General features: G+C 31.7%; 2 protein-coding genes across 5 annotated transcripts in view; one reads left to right on the top strand and one right to left on the bottom strand.

The window, feature by feature from the left end:
- The window catches only part of LOC117174689 (protein mothers against dpp-like), a 24,471-nt gene extending 21,056 nt beyond the window's left edge, over positions 1-3,415 (top strand). For 2 of the 4 annotated variants that reach the window (XM_033363990.1, XM_033363989.1), the window contains exons 2-4: positions 824-2,077; positions 2,493-2,675; positions 3,001-3,415. In XM_033363990.1, coding sequence (XP_033219881.1) covers positions 852-2,077; positions 2,493-2,652 — 1,386 coding nt within the window. In that variant the 5' untranslated portion in view covers positions 824-851 and the 3' untranslated portion in view covers positions 2,653-2,675; positions 3,001-3,415. Of the gene's footprint in view, positions 1-823; positions 2,078-2,492 lie in introns of all 4 variants that reach the window. The other 2 variants (XR_004467336.1, XM_033363991.1) reach the window with 2 other exon arrangements.
- A 3,284-nt stretch (positions 3,416-6,699) lies between these two features.
- The window catches only part of LOC117175560 (aldehyde dehydrogenase, mitochondrial-like), a 17,176-nt gene continuing 8,119 nt past the window's right edge, over positions 6,700-15,756 (bottom strand). The window contains exon 5 of the mRNA XM_033365269.1: positions 6,700-7,010. Coding sequence (XP_033221160.1) covers positions 6,863-7,010 — 148 coding nt within the window. The 3' untranslated portion in view covers positions 6,700-6,862. The remainder of the gene's footprint in view (positions 7,011-15,756) is intronic.

Raw genomic sequence — 15,756 nt, 5'->3', positions numbered from 1 at the left:
CCCCCCCCCCCCCGAATTCATTCTAAGGCTATTTGAAGGAAACCTTTGACACTGGACTGAAAGCGAGAGTTTGGTGTATTTAAAAAAACCAGTAAAGATGTCATTGCCTGCATACCCTACACAGAAAAAAATATCCTGTGAATACAACACAGCGATTTCGTTGAATAGAAATGATATCGTGTCAATTCAAGAAAATAGTGTTTTGAATGAACGTGACGGGAAACGATGGCGTGTTAATTCTAAACGGTCGCCATACAACTCTGAGCGTCGTGTTGATGCAACACGTAGTTTGTTTCGCGCGAGTCGTAAAAGATTTCCGTTTTGAATCGACACGGCCCGTGTTGTATTTACACGATCTTTTTCTCCGTGTAATAGCATGGAACGTTCCTGGGACATGTAAAATTTACACATTTGGGAACTTTCCAATGGCACCTAAAGGGAACTTACCCTTATTATTTTTAACACGAAGTATCTCATAAACCGTAAAAGATAGATAAAATTGGATTTTATTTTTGAGTTTTGAGTAACGCATAAACTGCACTATAATATGATATCCATATTGTAAACTGACATCGACTTTTACCTATCTTCTATGACTTACGCGATATTTCTTGATAATTATAACAAAAACGGTAAGTCCTCTTTGGAATGTTTCAAAGGGACGAAGATTTTATACGTGCTTGGAACGTTTCAAAGGTGCCCGCGGAACGCTCCATGCAATAATGAAAAATTAATATATTTTTTATTTTTACAATGCAATTTTACAAAATCTACATATTAAAAAAAAATCCTTTTATAGTTCAAAATTATTTTTGTTTTCCAGTTTAAGCGCTCTGCCTAGTAAGCGAGTAATGATGGATGAAGATGAAGGATCATCGCGGCATAAATCATCTCTGATCAAATTCTTCTCTTTCACGAACCCAGCCGTAAAAAAGCTCCTCGGATGGAAACAAGGTGACGAGGAGGAGAAATGGGCCGAAAGAGCAGTGAGTTCGCTAGTTAAAAAATTACAAAAGAGGGAAGGTGCACTCGAGGAATTAGAGCGAGTCTTGAGTAACCCGGGTTGTTCTAGCAAATGTATCACAATTCCAAGAAGTCTTGACGGAAGGCTACAAGTTTCTCATCGCAAGGGGTTGCCACATGTTATCTACTGTCGAGTATGGAGATGGCCTGATCTACATTCATCCGCTGAATTAAAACCTGTAGAAAATTGCCATTTTTCATTTACAGCCAAGAAAAGCGAAGTATGCATCAATCCTTATCATTACAAAAGAGTCGAGGCCCAAATTTTGCCATCAATTCTCGTTCCTATACAATCTGAATACCCTCCAGATCACAGTATTCTTCCCTTTCAACATGCAGCATCTGAGACGAGGATGCCGAAAAACATGACATACTCTACAAACGGTTTTGATACGAGAAACTCGTATCCAACATCACCAATGTCGTCAATCGGTTCGATTCCAAGTCCAGGAAATCCATACAATTCTCAGAGTCCTGCTGGCTATCCTAGATTTGCTGAAACGCCTCCACCGCTCTTTGATGCTCCCAACGATCAATTGCAGTACACTCAGAATCAATCGATGGATTTTAATCCATTGAATACTGTGTCACATAACGTGACTCAAGTTTGCTATCAGGAACCACAGTACTGGGCCACTATTTCTTATTATGAATTGAATTCGAGAGTTGGCGAGGTTTTCAACTGCCAGTCTCAGCATATAATTGTGGATGGATTCACTCATCCAAATAATTCGGCTCGATTCTGTCTAGGTCAGCTGTCTAATGTAAACAGGAACTCGACTATAGAAAATACGAGAAGACACATTGGAAAGGGTGTGAGTTTTCATTATGTTAATGGAGAGGTTTACGCTGAGTGTCTCTCAGATTATTCAGTCTTCGTACAGTCCAGTAATTGTAATAACTCTCATGGTTTTCATCTGAGTACTGTCTGCAAAATTCCACCAAAATGCTCACTCAAGATTTTTAGCAATCACGAATTTTGGTCTCTGCTTCAGCAAACTGTAAATTGTGGATATGAGAAGGTCTACGAACTTACAACGATGTGCCTTATCAGGTGAGAGGGAATTAAAATTATGTAGTTTATTTTCGGCTTCACAGAGATCTTTATTTATCTTTATTTATTTTCATAAATAAAACGGGAAAAAAATGTTTCTCATTCCGATTTCGAGCAATCCAAGCTGAATTAACAAAAATTCTTTATAACTTTCACAAGTCTGTATTTTCCTCCGCGCCACGCATCCTTTTTTCTGTACTGCCTCTTATGAAAAAGTGGACTACTTGTGTACGTTTTGAAAGACTGCGTATGAGCAATCTCTAGGCCACTAGTGCTTTAAAAACAGCATTTTAGCCAATTTTTTGTATGGAGGTAGTGTAGAAAATGATATTTCCCGTACATATAATAGTTCGCAATTATATACTTTCTCATTATATGGGACTGTTGATTGATAATCGGTCTCTTACTTTCCAAGAATTTCATTTGTGAAAGGATGGGGAGCAGAATACCACCGACAAGATGTTACCTCAACACCATGTTGGATTGAAGTTCAATTGAAAGGTCCATTGCAATGGTTGGACAGGGTTCTTACCGAAATGGGATCACCGCAATTTGCAATAAGTTCTATGTCTTGATGGAAGAACTTGCAGATCTTAACGTAAGAAATTTATAGATTTTTCATCAGTAATTGTGAAGGTTATATGTAGGATATTTCTCGCATTCAAAATTTAAAATTACTAGTTTCTTTAAAAAGCAATATTTTTTATTTATAATATTGAAAATAAATTTATTACAAAATTTTAATTCTTTTATGCCTAATTAATTGCTTTGCGATCGAAAGCAATTTATATCGTGCATCTTTCAAACATTAAAATTTATTTTCCACTGTTGGCTTCCAATTGATGAATAATTTTTCGTTGGTTATTAGTTCCTTATCAAATTATCTAATATGTAATATAGTTGCAAATGTTATATTATATTAGGAGCTCACACTTTGGCAGGAGCGAGGAATTAACTACTGCGGAATTCTGATGTACACCTGTTTCTGATTTGTTTGGAATTTAGTGAATTCTTTTAAAGTCACCTTGCATGATTTCGAATTTATCCTGAATTCAGATATATCTTGAGCTGAATGGATTCAATTGCATACTTAAGTGAAGACTTCAATCATGTGGACCTCTGTAACACCTGCTACATTGTAAATCGTTTGCCTTAAGTTATTGAATTTAAACAAACACTAGCATTTTTACGAAAAAAAATTCATGAACTTTGGCATAAGGGGTGACTTTCCCACTGTAAAACCTATATCAGGTAATCATGAATTAAAAATACTAACTTATATAAAATAATTATTGCGATATTATACGTATACATTAAAATTAAAAGGAATTATTTTACAACATTAGTATTTTCAATGATTGAATGTTCTATTATTATTGATATTATTAATTATTCAGTATTACTATTACTATTGATTATTAGGGGATTTCTCCTACGGCTATGCCGTGATGTACTTATTTTCGTCACGGTCATTAGTAAGCAAAATCAGCAAATGAACAAGAAATCATTATTAAACAGCCATTTTCTACTGTATCAGCTTTAATTCAGTTTGTAGAAATTAGGGAATGAAAACGAACGATTATAGTCCGTCTCTATCTGGATCTCTTTCGGTTCGTAAAATTGTAAGCAGAAAGTTAGCGACTCTTTTCGGATTGCAATCCGGATGACATGGAAAATATGATTTTATCTGGCCCTATCCGGAACTTTGTCGAAATTTAAGTTAGAAGACTGTTCATCTAAATCCGAGAATCGCTTTCTTTCTGGATCTGTCCGGCTTTGAAGCGAACATTGAAAACAGAAAATTGAATTATTTGGAACACGGAATCTTATGTGGCCCTATCCTGAACTTTTTCGAACTTAAGTTAGAATACTGCGTTGTGGTCTAAACATGAAAACGGGTTTCTTTCTAGATCTATCCGGCTTTATAGCGAACATAGGAAATAAAAAATGTAATTATTTGCCTGAGGGAATCTTATGTGGCCCTGTCTGAAACTTTGTCAGAACTTACATTAGAAGACTGTTTTTGTTCAAGTCCGAAAACGGTTTATTTTTTTGGCTCTATCCGCCTTCAACTGGATACCGGAAAAAACAAATTGAATTATTATGTCGACGGAATCTTATGCCCTATCCGGAACTTTCTCGTAACTGAAGTTAGAAAACGCTTTGCACCTAAGTTCTAAAATGCTATTCAATCCGGTTCTATCCGGCTTTGAAGCGAACATCGGAAACAGAAAATTTACTTATTTTGCCCAAGGAATCTTATGCGGTCCTATCTGGCATTGTGAAAATGTCGAAGGAAACAAGAGGAAGCGCTTATCTTTCGAAGACGCATAAGCTTTTGGACAAAGTGAAATAAGATGCCTGAAAACATTTCGACTTTAACGGCTTTTAAAATAATGAGTTGAATTGTTATCTTTTTCAATTATGATACCATTCACTTTACAATGCGTAATTCTAAAATATTTTAATTTCGTAATTTTTCATTTTAGATTTTTATTTTTAAGCTGACATTTTTAACTTAAAGAATTTGAAAATGCAGACTTGAACAATTAAAAATTAAAAGCGTTTGAAGTGGAAAGATTTGGAAATAAAATTCTAAATCTTTTCAAGGATGTTTTAACTATTCAAAATAAAAATAATTTAACTTCTGATTTACGAAGTTTTCAGTTAAAGAAAATATGTTAATTTTCCAATTATCAATGTTTCCAGTTGAAAATTACTGAAAATAAATTTTTTTTTGAGATTTCGAAGTTTTGTAAATTATTGAGCATTTGAAGACAAAGTTTTTGAATACAAAAATTTTAAAACGTCAATTTGAAAAGTTTCAAATTCCAGAGTTTCACTTTTAGTTCTTTGATTTGTAGTTTGTTTTTATTACTTCAAATGGGAAAATGTTCAGCCTTAGAATTCAAAATTTTCAATTCTATTGACCGTGAAGAATGTTTGCGAACCGAGAAAAAAACTGGGAAATGACGGGAATTTTTTTCTTCAATTAAAATGGCCACCCTGATATTTGTACGTACACACCTAAAAATCAGTACTTTTATAAAGTTTTGTGTTCGAGCACAAACATTTTTAAGTTTATTATGACATTATAAAACCAAATTGCAAAAATACTGAAAACATGTTTTTTAAGACGAAACTCTAACAGAAATAATTCAGACGGCCCTGATTGTTTATGGTTTGGCGAGTCCCGAGATTTGCTGAGATTGTACGAAGGAGATAAGGGTAAGCTCGAAACGGCTTCTATAGTGGGACTGCAGTGTATTTGTCTGTTGGAATCTTATGCGGCCCTACCTGGAACTTTGTCAGGAGCTACATTAGAAGACTGCCCTAGTAAAAATGCCCATTGAGGTTGTTAACGCATTCTTCGACTTGAATTTCTTTATTATTTATTACTTTTGGATCGTCTTTTGAAGTTTTGAATATTTAAAGACTAACAGTATTGAGCACTTTCTGAAATATGTGAAATTCGATTATTTGTTTGATATATTTTATAATATTTTTTAAGAACTGTTATTTCGCATTAAAAGCTGAGTAAGAAAGCATTATGAAATATTAGATGAATTTTATACTGTGCGTTTTATGGAGGTTTTTCTATTACAGAATTTAGCTTTTTGTCACCAACTTTATTAAAGCATTTTTGCACTTTGACTTTTCTTTATTGTTTATTACCTTTGGATAGTTTATACACTACTTCAATATTTAAAAAAAGGATATCAAGTCGTTTTTCAAATAAGTAAAATTTAATTTTAAATTCTTTTTAAATACATTTTTGTATTAAAGTCTCGAAAATTCTCAATTTGCCTTAGAACTACTCACTATAATGACGCCCGAAATTTTATAACCAAGATCTATGTGCATCGATAGCGAAATGAGCTAGAGCACGCGGTAGAGTAGCAGTTTAGGTAGCGTTCGAATCCTCAGCAAGTGCGATTTTTCAAAGCGTTCAAACGTGCGATTATATATGTAAGGTATCGTATTGGCGAACGGGGTACTTAAAAACTATACAAAATGAAGATAATATAACAATAAGTTAAGAAAAAACTTTTTTTCGTTGAAAAGTCCGGATAGAACCTGACAAAATGCGGCATACGGTAATATGGGCAGAGGAAATATTCGGCATCCGGCTAGAACTCGACCGACAAAATTCCGTATTGATACGAATACAAAAACAGATCGATACAAAATTATATGCACCGTTCAAGTGCCAGGTAGAACCGGATAAAAAGTAGGACACAAATACCGTGTAAGTTTCCGGATAGACACTATTAAAAATTCGTATCCTATCCGAATCTATCAGATATTATCGGGAATTTTAAGCGGGCGACCAACATATCGAAATATCCATTCACATGACCGGACAATTCTTTGAAATTTTGTAATATTTCAGTGGGTTTCTGGAGATAACTAAATCAACTGAATTTTCCGAAGGTGTGAATGGATATTCTGATATTTTGATCTGTCGACGACCGATTGACGGAAAGTTTTAAAGAGCCTTTAAACTAATGTTTTGGAGAAAAATATAAATTCATTATAAGGGGAAATTTGTTGTTACTATCATAGGTTTTTTGTTTTGTTTGTTATTTTTAGGAGTTTCAACGTAAATAAACTTCAAATATATATATATATATGTTTGTATTTAAAAAATATAGAAAAATACCAAATACATTTTCAGCATATTCAAATGAAGAAATTAAGTCAATATGAGATACGATGAAACATTAATTTCTTGTTCATTTTTTACGGAACAAACAAGAAACTAACAGTTTAATAATAATGTATTTAACTGTTTTTCTCGTTAATTTTGATAATCACACTTTTAACTTCCGTGTAGGCTTCCAAGCCATATTCTCCAAGTTCTCTACCCTGTCCTGACATTTTGTATCCGCCGAATGGCACTTGTGTGGCTAAATTGTTATAGCTATTCACCCTGTAAAAATAAATTTGAGTTATTTTTTTATAATTAAGAAAATGAATAATTTAATTTTTAATCAAATAATGTTGCTTCGAAAGTCAGATATCACTTTTCCAATAAATGAATATCATAGTTCATGATTCTGATTTTATACAAGCCAACAGATTTTTTTTTTTTGCATTTTGCTTACTACTTTCAATTTAATATTGAAATTTGAATTTTTTTAAACAAAATGTCGATTGACGCCTACAGCGTCTGCTATAATTTCCATGTGCATTGGCAGCCATTTTTATAATCTCAAACCAATAATTTTGCACGCTTTCCAGCAATATCCGCTAGTATCGGTTATCAGAATAGTCGAGAAAAATTCCAATTAAATTGATATGGCAGAATTTTCCGAAGCGGATGGATAAAGTTGGAGTGTCTTATCTCTGGTCTTATAATACTACGTCGTTAAAACCAGGCTCTTATCTCACAATTCAATAGTCTCATCTTAGCCCATAAATACTAGAATTGCATATTTGGTATGGGGCCATTCACAAAATATGTGATACATTGTTCAGAAATTTCTGACCCCTCCCGGCGTGATACTTTTTCAATTGGTCTTAAGGGCATGTGATACTTACAGTTTCCCCAGCTTTTTTTCCACAAAAATGAAAATTTTTAAAAACTGAATTCGACGATGCTATAAAATATCATAACGGACGTCCCCGGACTCTTTTTTTAATGGATAATAACAAAAAAAAATTATTGTGCTAAATAAAAATTGTATGCATATGCATTATTTTGAGGTTACGTCGTTTTTCATCTCTGCCTTTCCGATAATCTGGAAATTATTGATGAAATAAACTTTTTTGAATGCCTGCAAACGAGGTTAGTTCCGGGAGATTAGTTACTATGTTTATTTGTAAGTCCAAAGTTTTCGGCCAAAAATATTGTGTAGTTTGGAAGAAACGCTCGGGTGAATTGTAACACACATAACCTCAAAATATACACATACGTTGTTAGCAATATCAAAAATTATTTGATAAAAAAACACAAAAAAGTGACGTCCGTTAGCATGTTCGCTATCATTTCCCAGATTTTGAAGGCAAAATATTTCTTATCCTAGGAAAAAAACCGGGGGCATCTAACACTAAAAAAATCGATACTATTTCTTAAGCGCTATGCAAATTAATGCGCTATGCAAATTATGCAATTCAATTAATTCTTGGAAGGGAATTCTTTAAACCCTATTTATCATTCATTAAATATGTATTTAGTAGTAAAGTTTGTCTGGAGTGATGGGGATTGAATAACTAAGTAGGAAAATATCGATAGTTTTGAAGTTGTTCATTGTACAGATCAGACATAGTAAGTGCTTAGTTGCACGGTGTGGTTCTCATAATATGAGATACTTGTGTTTTTTTATAACTCTATGGCTGCGCGGGGGAAATTGGTTACAAAAGTGTTTGCGAGTAATGCAAAAACTAAATATATCTAAATAGCAAGAAATTTATACTTCGGAAACATATAATAAAGTTTTTCATTAAAAATAAGACTTTATTTTCCATTTTATTAGCTATTTTCTTGGGTATCTCACATTATGAGAATAGCTTGACGAGTTTGGAAAAAGCACTTTTTTACATTTTTTTGTATTTTCAGCTTAAAAAAAATTTTTAATAAAATTTTTTATTTGAGCTTCTTATGACAAACTAAATTTCCTTTAAAATGACCTATATTACTTTTAAATTCAGTACATAGAATTCCAACAATCACGCCAAACAGTGTTGGTATCTCATATTTGGGTACTCTCGTCTATGTTTTTTAATATTTCACATAATCTATGACACAAACTGCAATATTTAAAAAGTGATTCCATTCATTTAGAAATTATACAATTCTCTTATCTTTTAACAACTTTTACTTGATATCTTCACTTATGGCATTTACTACATTTCAAATATACTTCATTTTGCGCGCTCACTTTTCCAATATGGCTGGTTGTGGTGGAGTTGCTTCTTATTGATTAACTTTTTTTCAATTGCGTGTGGCTAGACCGTGTATTCTTAGATCATGCCCTGGTGCACTTTGTGAGAAACCTGAACGAACCCTTGGAGAGCAGTGGTGGTGAAAGAGGCGTCTCCTTTGTGACGTCACACCGCTAAAGGCCTCACCATCAGAGCTGTCAGATCGTGGATGAAATTTACCTCTACCATACCTACCGTTTGGGAGCCGCAAAACAGAAGGTGCATGATTACCACTGTGAGTTCGTGTGTAAGCCGAAAATGCACTATTCGACTTCGGTTTTTTGCTGTACGATGATTGCCGATCTGAAAGCTTCGGAAGACTTCGGTAGTCTTCTATTTATATCTCGATCCTCATTTGAAACAAATGGAAGAAATTTGCGAATTTAATGTTTCGCGTGATTCTTCATTTCATGCATGAGTCAATTTGGACGTTATATTTTTCAGGTGTATGTAGTATGAATATTATTACTATTATACATATTATTAATGTTAAGGGGGGTTCCTACTTTGTTGGGTCAAAAAAATCGGTTTTTTTTTCTTTTTGCATTTTCGGATAGATATATGTTTCAAAAATATACCTGGAAAATTTAAAGTCAAAATATAAAAAATTTCAAAAGTTATGGGCCGTTGAATAGAGCGGTGTCAAACGCACTGGGCTGCAGCGGCCGGGTGCTCTGTGGCGGCGAAACTGGTTCCGATTTTAGGCTTGTTTTTCACGTGAATGACGAAGGTGGCTTGTATGGACCTGGAATAGCTGACTATGCGTAAGCAATCTCATTTTCTGAACTTTATTTAAACAAATGATTGTTGTAAATCTGATGTCAAATTCGTGATTTCTGACCGCTTGAACTATGAAAATCATATGAATCTTGAAAAAAAGTAATTTTGCAATAGTTTTTATTAAATAAATTGTTTAAATAATTTTTTATTGCAAAAATAGTACCAGATTTGAAATCAGTGATATCGAAAGCTATGGAAAGCATATACATCATTCAAAAATTGTAATTTGTTTAAAAAAATTGTTTAAACAAACGAATTTTGCAAATTTGATGGCAGATTTGAAATCATCGACCCCGAAAACATACGAAATGATGAATAATTGTAATTATATCGCAAAAGTTCAACATAATTTTTTGCGTTTTTCATGAAAAACTTTGAACGCGTTTTTCTCAAAACCACGTTTTCCGTGTTGGTGGAAGTCCCACAAGGCGCAAAAATTGAGCAATCGTTATGAAACTTTTTTGACATGTTCTCAGAAGATGTCCGCACAAAGTAGACTACAATCATACAAAAATATTGAAAATTGTTTGTTTAAAAAAACAATTAACAGCAAAAAAAAGTGACAAAATCAATTTTTTTTCAAAATCTCATAACTTCCTCATTTTTCATTTTTTTTCTTCATTCTAGTCTACTTTGTGTGCTATAGTGTATAGATTGAGAAAAAATTTTTTTTTTGTTTCAGATTCTTTTTACGGCGGACAGATCTTCCACCGATCCAACAAATTTTGTAGTACTACAATAAATATGGGCAAACAATTGTGGAAAATTTCAGCCTCCTATCTTTTATACATTACTCAAAAAATATTCCCAAAAAAACAGCCGGATTTCGGCTCAACAAAGTAAGAACCCTCCCTAATATTATTATTATAAAATATAACATTAATTTTAATTAATAGTTGACTAACTTTTAATAGAAATAGTTAAATTTTCAACCAGAACAATTAGTTTTATGCAAAAAATTGGTTAAATTTGTTTTAAACAAGATATTAAAATTTTTAAACAAAAAGTTAAATTTTTATCCAAAAGGCTGAATTGTTATAAGAAAAAAAGGCATTTTTAATCAAATACATGAACTTTGCATAAAAGAAATTTATTTTCCACCAAGTATAATTTCTATATAAAAATTAATGTTTAATCATAGTTAAATTTGTGACAAAGAAATTAATTATCTTTCTCATTTTCAACCAGAAAATTGAAAAAAAAATAGTTAAAATTATTTGAAATTGCTTTAAATTATTGAAAATAATTGAAAATTCCTTGAAATGTTTCAAAACATCCTAAAATACTTAAAATCCTTTAAAATCCCTTGAAATTTTGCAAAGCTCTGGAAAATTCCTTGACATCTTTTAAAACTTCCTCAAATACCATAAAATATTTCAAATCCTGTAAAATCTCATACTAAATTATTAAAATCGTTTAAAAATTCCTTTCATCCTATTAAAATATATCAAATCCTTTAAAATTTTATATTAAATTCCTGTAACCAATTGAAAATTCCTTGGCGTACTTTTAAAACTTCCTCAAATATTTAAAATCCTTACAAATTTTTTAAAACTCTTAAAAATATTTTGAAATTAAAAAAAAAACATTTAATATTTCAAATCCTTTAAAATCTCATACTAAATTATTAAAATCATTTTAAAATTCCTTGAAATCTATTAAAATATCGTAAAATATATAAAATCCTCTAAAATCTCATATTAAAATACTGTAATCAATTGAAAATTCCTTGGCATCTTTTAAAACTTCCTCAAAAACCATGAAATATTTCAAATCTTCGAAAATCTCATACTAAATTATTAAAATCATTTTAAAATTCCTTAAATCTATTAAAACATCCTAAAACATATCAAATCCTTTAAAATCTCATATTAAATTACTTTAATAAATTAAAAAATCCCTTGGCATCTTTTAAAACTTCCTCAAATATTTAAAATCCTTACAAATCTTTTGAAATCTCTTGAAATTTTTTAAATCTCTTAAAAATCTCTTGAAATAAAAAAAACCATGAAATATTTCAAATCCGTTAAAATCTCATACTACACTATTAAAATCATTTAAAAATTCCTTGAAATCTATTAAAATACCCTAAAATATCCTAAAATATATCACATCCTTTAAAATCTCATATTAAATTACTTTAATAAATTAAAAAACACCTTGGCATCTTTTAAAACTTCCTCAAATATTTCAAATCCTTACAAATCTTTTGAAATCTCTTGAAATTTTTTAAATCTCTTAAAAATATCTTGAAATTAAAAAAAAAACCATTTAATATTTCAAATCCTTTAAAATCTCATACTAAATTATTAAAATCATTTTAAAATTCCTTGAAATCTATTAAAATATCCTAAGATATATAAAATCGTATAAAATCTCATATTACATTACTGTAATCAATTGGAAAATCCTTGTCAAAATGGCTTTCGCTGGATTTAGCTGAAATTTTGTAATTTTTAAGGTTATAAGTGCCGGATGAAATATCCGTAAAAAATCCAAAAAATGGACAGTTTTAGCGCTACGCGGCGCTAAGCGCTCAAGATCAATGAATAAAACGAATTACAACAGATTTTGTTACAAAAGCGATGTCAACATAGAAATCACGGTTCAGATCGTGGTCTGTCATATTTTCACCTACACCGTTGGCTCATATAGCGCGCTTCTCAAAACGAACAAACGCTAAGCGCCTAAGTTTTTAACTTGACTAATTAATCACTTCTTTAAAGGCAGAAATGGTATCCAAAGTAACATTAGTAACTAGTGCGCAAATACCGATAATAACATTCTACCCTTCGCAAGAGGGTTGAACGCTAAGCGCTCAAGATCAGCGAATAAAACCAATCCTAGTAACTTTAGCGACAAAAGCGATGTCACTATAAGAATCACGCATCAGAAAGTAGTCAGTAATATGTTTAGCCAAACCAATGATTTATATTGCGCACTTCTCGAAACGATCAAACGCTAAGCGCCCAAGATTTGAACTTGACTAAGTAATTACTTTTTTAAAGACAGAAATGGTATCCAAAGTAACTTTAATAACTAGTGCGCACATCGATAATAACAGTTTACCCTTCGCCAGAAGGCCGAACGCTAAGCGCCCATGTTCAGCGAATAGAACCCATCCTAGTAGCTTTAGCGACACAAGCGATGTCTGTATACGAAACACGCATCAAGAAGTGGTCAATAACATGTGTCATTTTTTTTGTGAAAGGCCTTTGAAAAAGTGATTTCTTAAGTCAAGTTCAAATCTTCTGCGCTTGGCGTTTGCCCGTTCTGAGAAGCGCGCTATATGAGTCAACGGTGTTGATTCATATTGTCATTGGTTTGGCTAAACATGTTACTGACCAGTTCTTGATGCGTGTTTTGTATACAGACATCGCTTGTGTCGCTAAAGCTATTAGGATTGGTTCTATTCGATGATCATGGGCGCTTAACGTTCGGTCCTCTGGCGAACGGTACACTGTTATTATCGATGTGCGCACTAGTTACTAATGTTACTTTGGATACCATTTCTGTCTTTAAAAAAGTAATTACTCAGGCAAGTTCAAATCTTGGGCGCTTAGCGTTTGATCGTTTCGAGAAGCGCACAATATAACTCATTGGTTTGGCCAAACTTATTACTGTCTACTTTCTGATGCGTGATTCTTATAGTGACATCGCTTTTGTCGCTAAAGTTACTAGGATTGGTTTTATTCGCTGATCTTGAGCGCTAAGCGTTCCACCCTCTTGCGAAGGGTAGAATGTTATTATCGGTATGTGCGCACTAGTTACTAATTTTACTTTGGGTACCATTTCTGCCTTTAAAGAAGTAATTAGTTAGTCAGGTTAAAATCTTGGGCACTTTGAGTTTGATCGTTTTGAGAAGCGCGTTATGAGTCAACGGTGTAGGCGAAAATATGACAGACCACAATCTGAACCGTGATTTCTATGTTGATATCACTTTTGTGACAAAATCTGTTGTAATTCGTTTTATTCACTGATCTTGAACTTATCCGGCACTTATAACCTTAAAAATTACAAAGTTTCAGCTAAATCCACCGAAAGCCATTTTCCCATACACTTAGTGCGGGGTCCTTTTTTAAAGCTCTTGAAAATATCTTAAAATTTTTAAAATACCATGAAATATTTCAAATCCTGTAAAATCTTATGATAAATTATTAAAATCACTTGAAAATTCATTAAAATCTATTAAAATATCCTAAAACATATCAGTTCCTTTAAAATCTTTTGAAATCTCTTGAAAATTCCTTGAAAATTTAAAAATACCCTAAAAAACATACATATAATTTTATAATTGTATACAAAAATCGTTTTAGAAATAGTTAAACTTTAACTCGTGTAATTTTTATTAAAACTTTAACTTAATAGTTTAATTAATCTACAAATAGTTAAATTTTTAATGTTTAAAAATTTTTCTGTTTTCTAAATTTCCGTCTGAAATAATTTCATTTAGAGATTGTCCAATTCAAAAACATACATTTAAATTTGGAACGCATTCAATTTATTTATGATTATTAATTTTTTATAAATAAACTTCCAAGTTTGCAATTCTAAATTTGCAGACTTGAATGCAATCGAGTTGAAAATTATTCATATTTCGTAGTTGAAAATAATTGAAAATAAAATTCCGAAAGTTAGGAATTTTTATTGATTTCATTTTCAAAACTCTAATCTACAAACATTTCAATATTTAACGCTTTTAAACTTTTCTCTTTTTTAAATTTCAATCTGCAGCTTTACAAAATATCAAGAAATTTCAAAAGATTTTTAAGGATTCTAAATATTTGTGAATATTTTAAAAGATGTCAAGTAACTTTCAATTTATTTTTATAATTTCAAGGAATTTCAAAGAATTTTGACAATTATAGAAGAGTTATTTAATAAAACTCCAAAGTACGTTAAAAATCTTCAAAAGAAATCAAGATTTTTCAAAACATTTTGAAGGTTTCGAAATATTTAAGAGTATTTTAAAAGGTTCCAAGGAATTTTCAATTGATTACAGTAATTTAATATGAAATTTTAAAGGATTTGATACATCTTAGTATATTTTACTAGATTCCAAGGAATTTTCAATTGATTTCAATAATTTAGTATGAGATTTTAAAGGATTTAAAATATTTTAGAGCTGTTTTAAAACATTTCAAGGAATTTTCAATTAGTTTCAATGATTTGAAGCAATTTCAAAGAATTTTAACTATTTTTCAATTTTTCTGGTTGAAAGTAGAACGGCTTGTTTTATAAATTTAGTTTCCTTTTGGTTGATGATTTATCAATTTAGTTGAATCTTTTTTATCGAAAATTTAACTGTGATTAAACATTAATTTTTGTATAGAAAATTAGACTTGGTGGAAAATAAATTTTTTTTTGTTCAAAGTTCATGTATTTGAAAAGGGTATTTAAAAAGGGAGAGTCGGATTAGCGACGGCCAACTACTGTAAATAACTCTGCTCGCCCGGTACGTGGCGAATACAAAAGGAACATTATATTACCGTCGCACCACTCTTAAAAGGACCACTAAAAAGACCTTGAAAAGGACTCAAATCTCTTAAACGTATCTCTCAGACTAAATTGTTTCAAATCGACTCTGCTTATAGTCTTAAATGGGCCAGGTTATTTCGCTAGAGAAAACTCAGAGTTTTCTGTCGGTAAGGTAGGTATGGTGGGGGTAAATTTCATCCACGATCTGGCAGCTCTGCTCACCGTAGATAGGAAATATCTTTTGAGGTGCTAGGGGGCGAATAACTTGTGAATATAAAATTGTAATAGTATAACTAAGATTTTAATTTTTTGATTTTAGTATTTTCATATTTATTTTCAATTATTATAACTGAAAAGAGAAGTTCACAAAGTGCTTTTTTGTGTACATTATTGGAGAGTTGAATATCACAGTTTTGGTTGACTGATACTCATAAAGTCTAACAATGTACGAACATTATGCAAAAGGTAGAAAAATAAGTTATAGAATTGAAATA

The sequence above is a fragment of the Belonocnema kinseyi genome, chromosome 6 (assembly GCF_010883055.1).
Source record: "Belonocnema kinseyi isolate 2016_QV_RU_SX_M_011 chromosome 6, B_treatae_v1, whole genome shotgun sequence".
NCBI classification, from domain to species: domain Eukaryota; kingdom Metazoa; phylum Arthropoda; class Insecta; order Hymenoptera; family Cynipidae; genus Belonocnema; species Belonocnema kinseyi.
The sequence above is the reverse complement of the archived record's forward strand: the minus strand, read 5'-3'. Positions and strand labels throughout refer to the sequence as shown.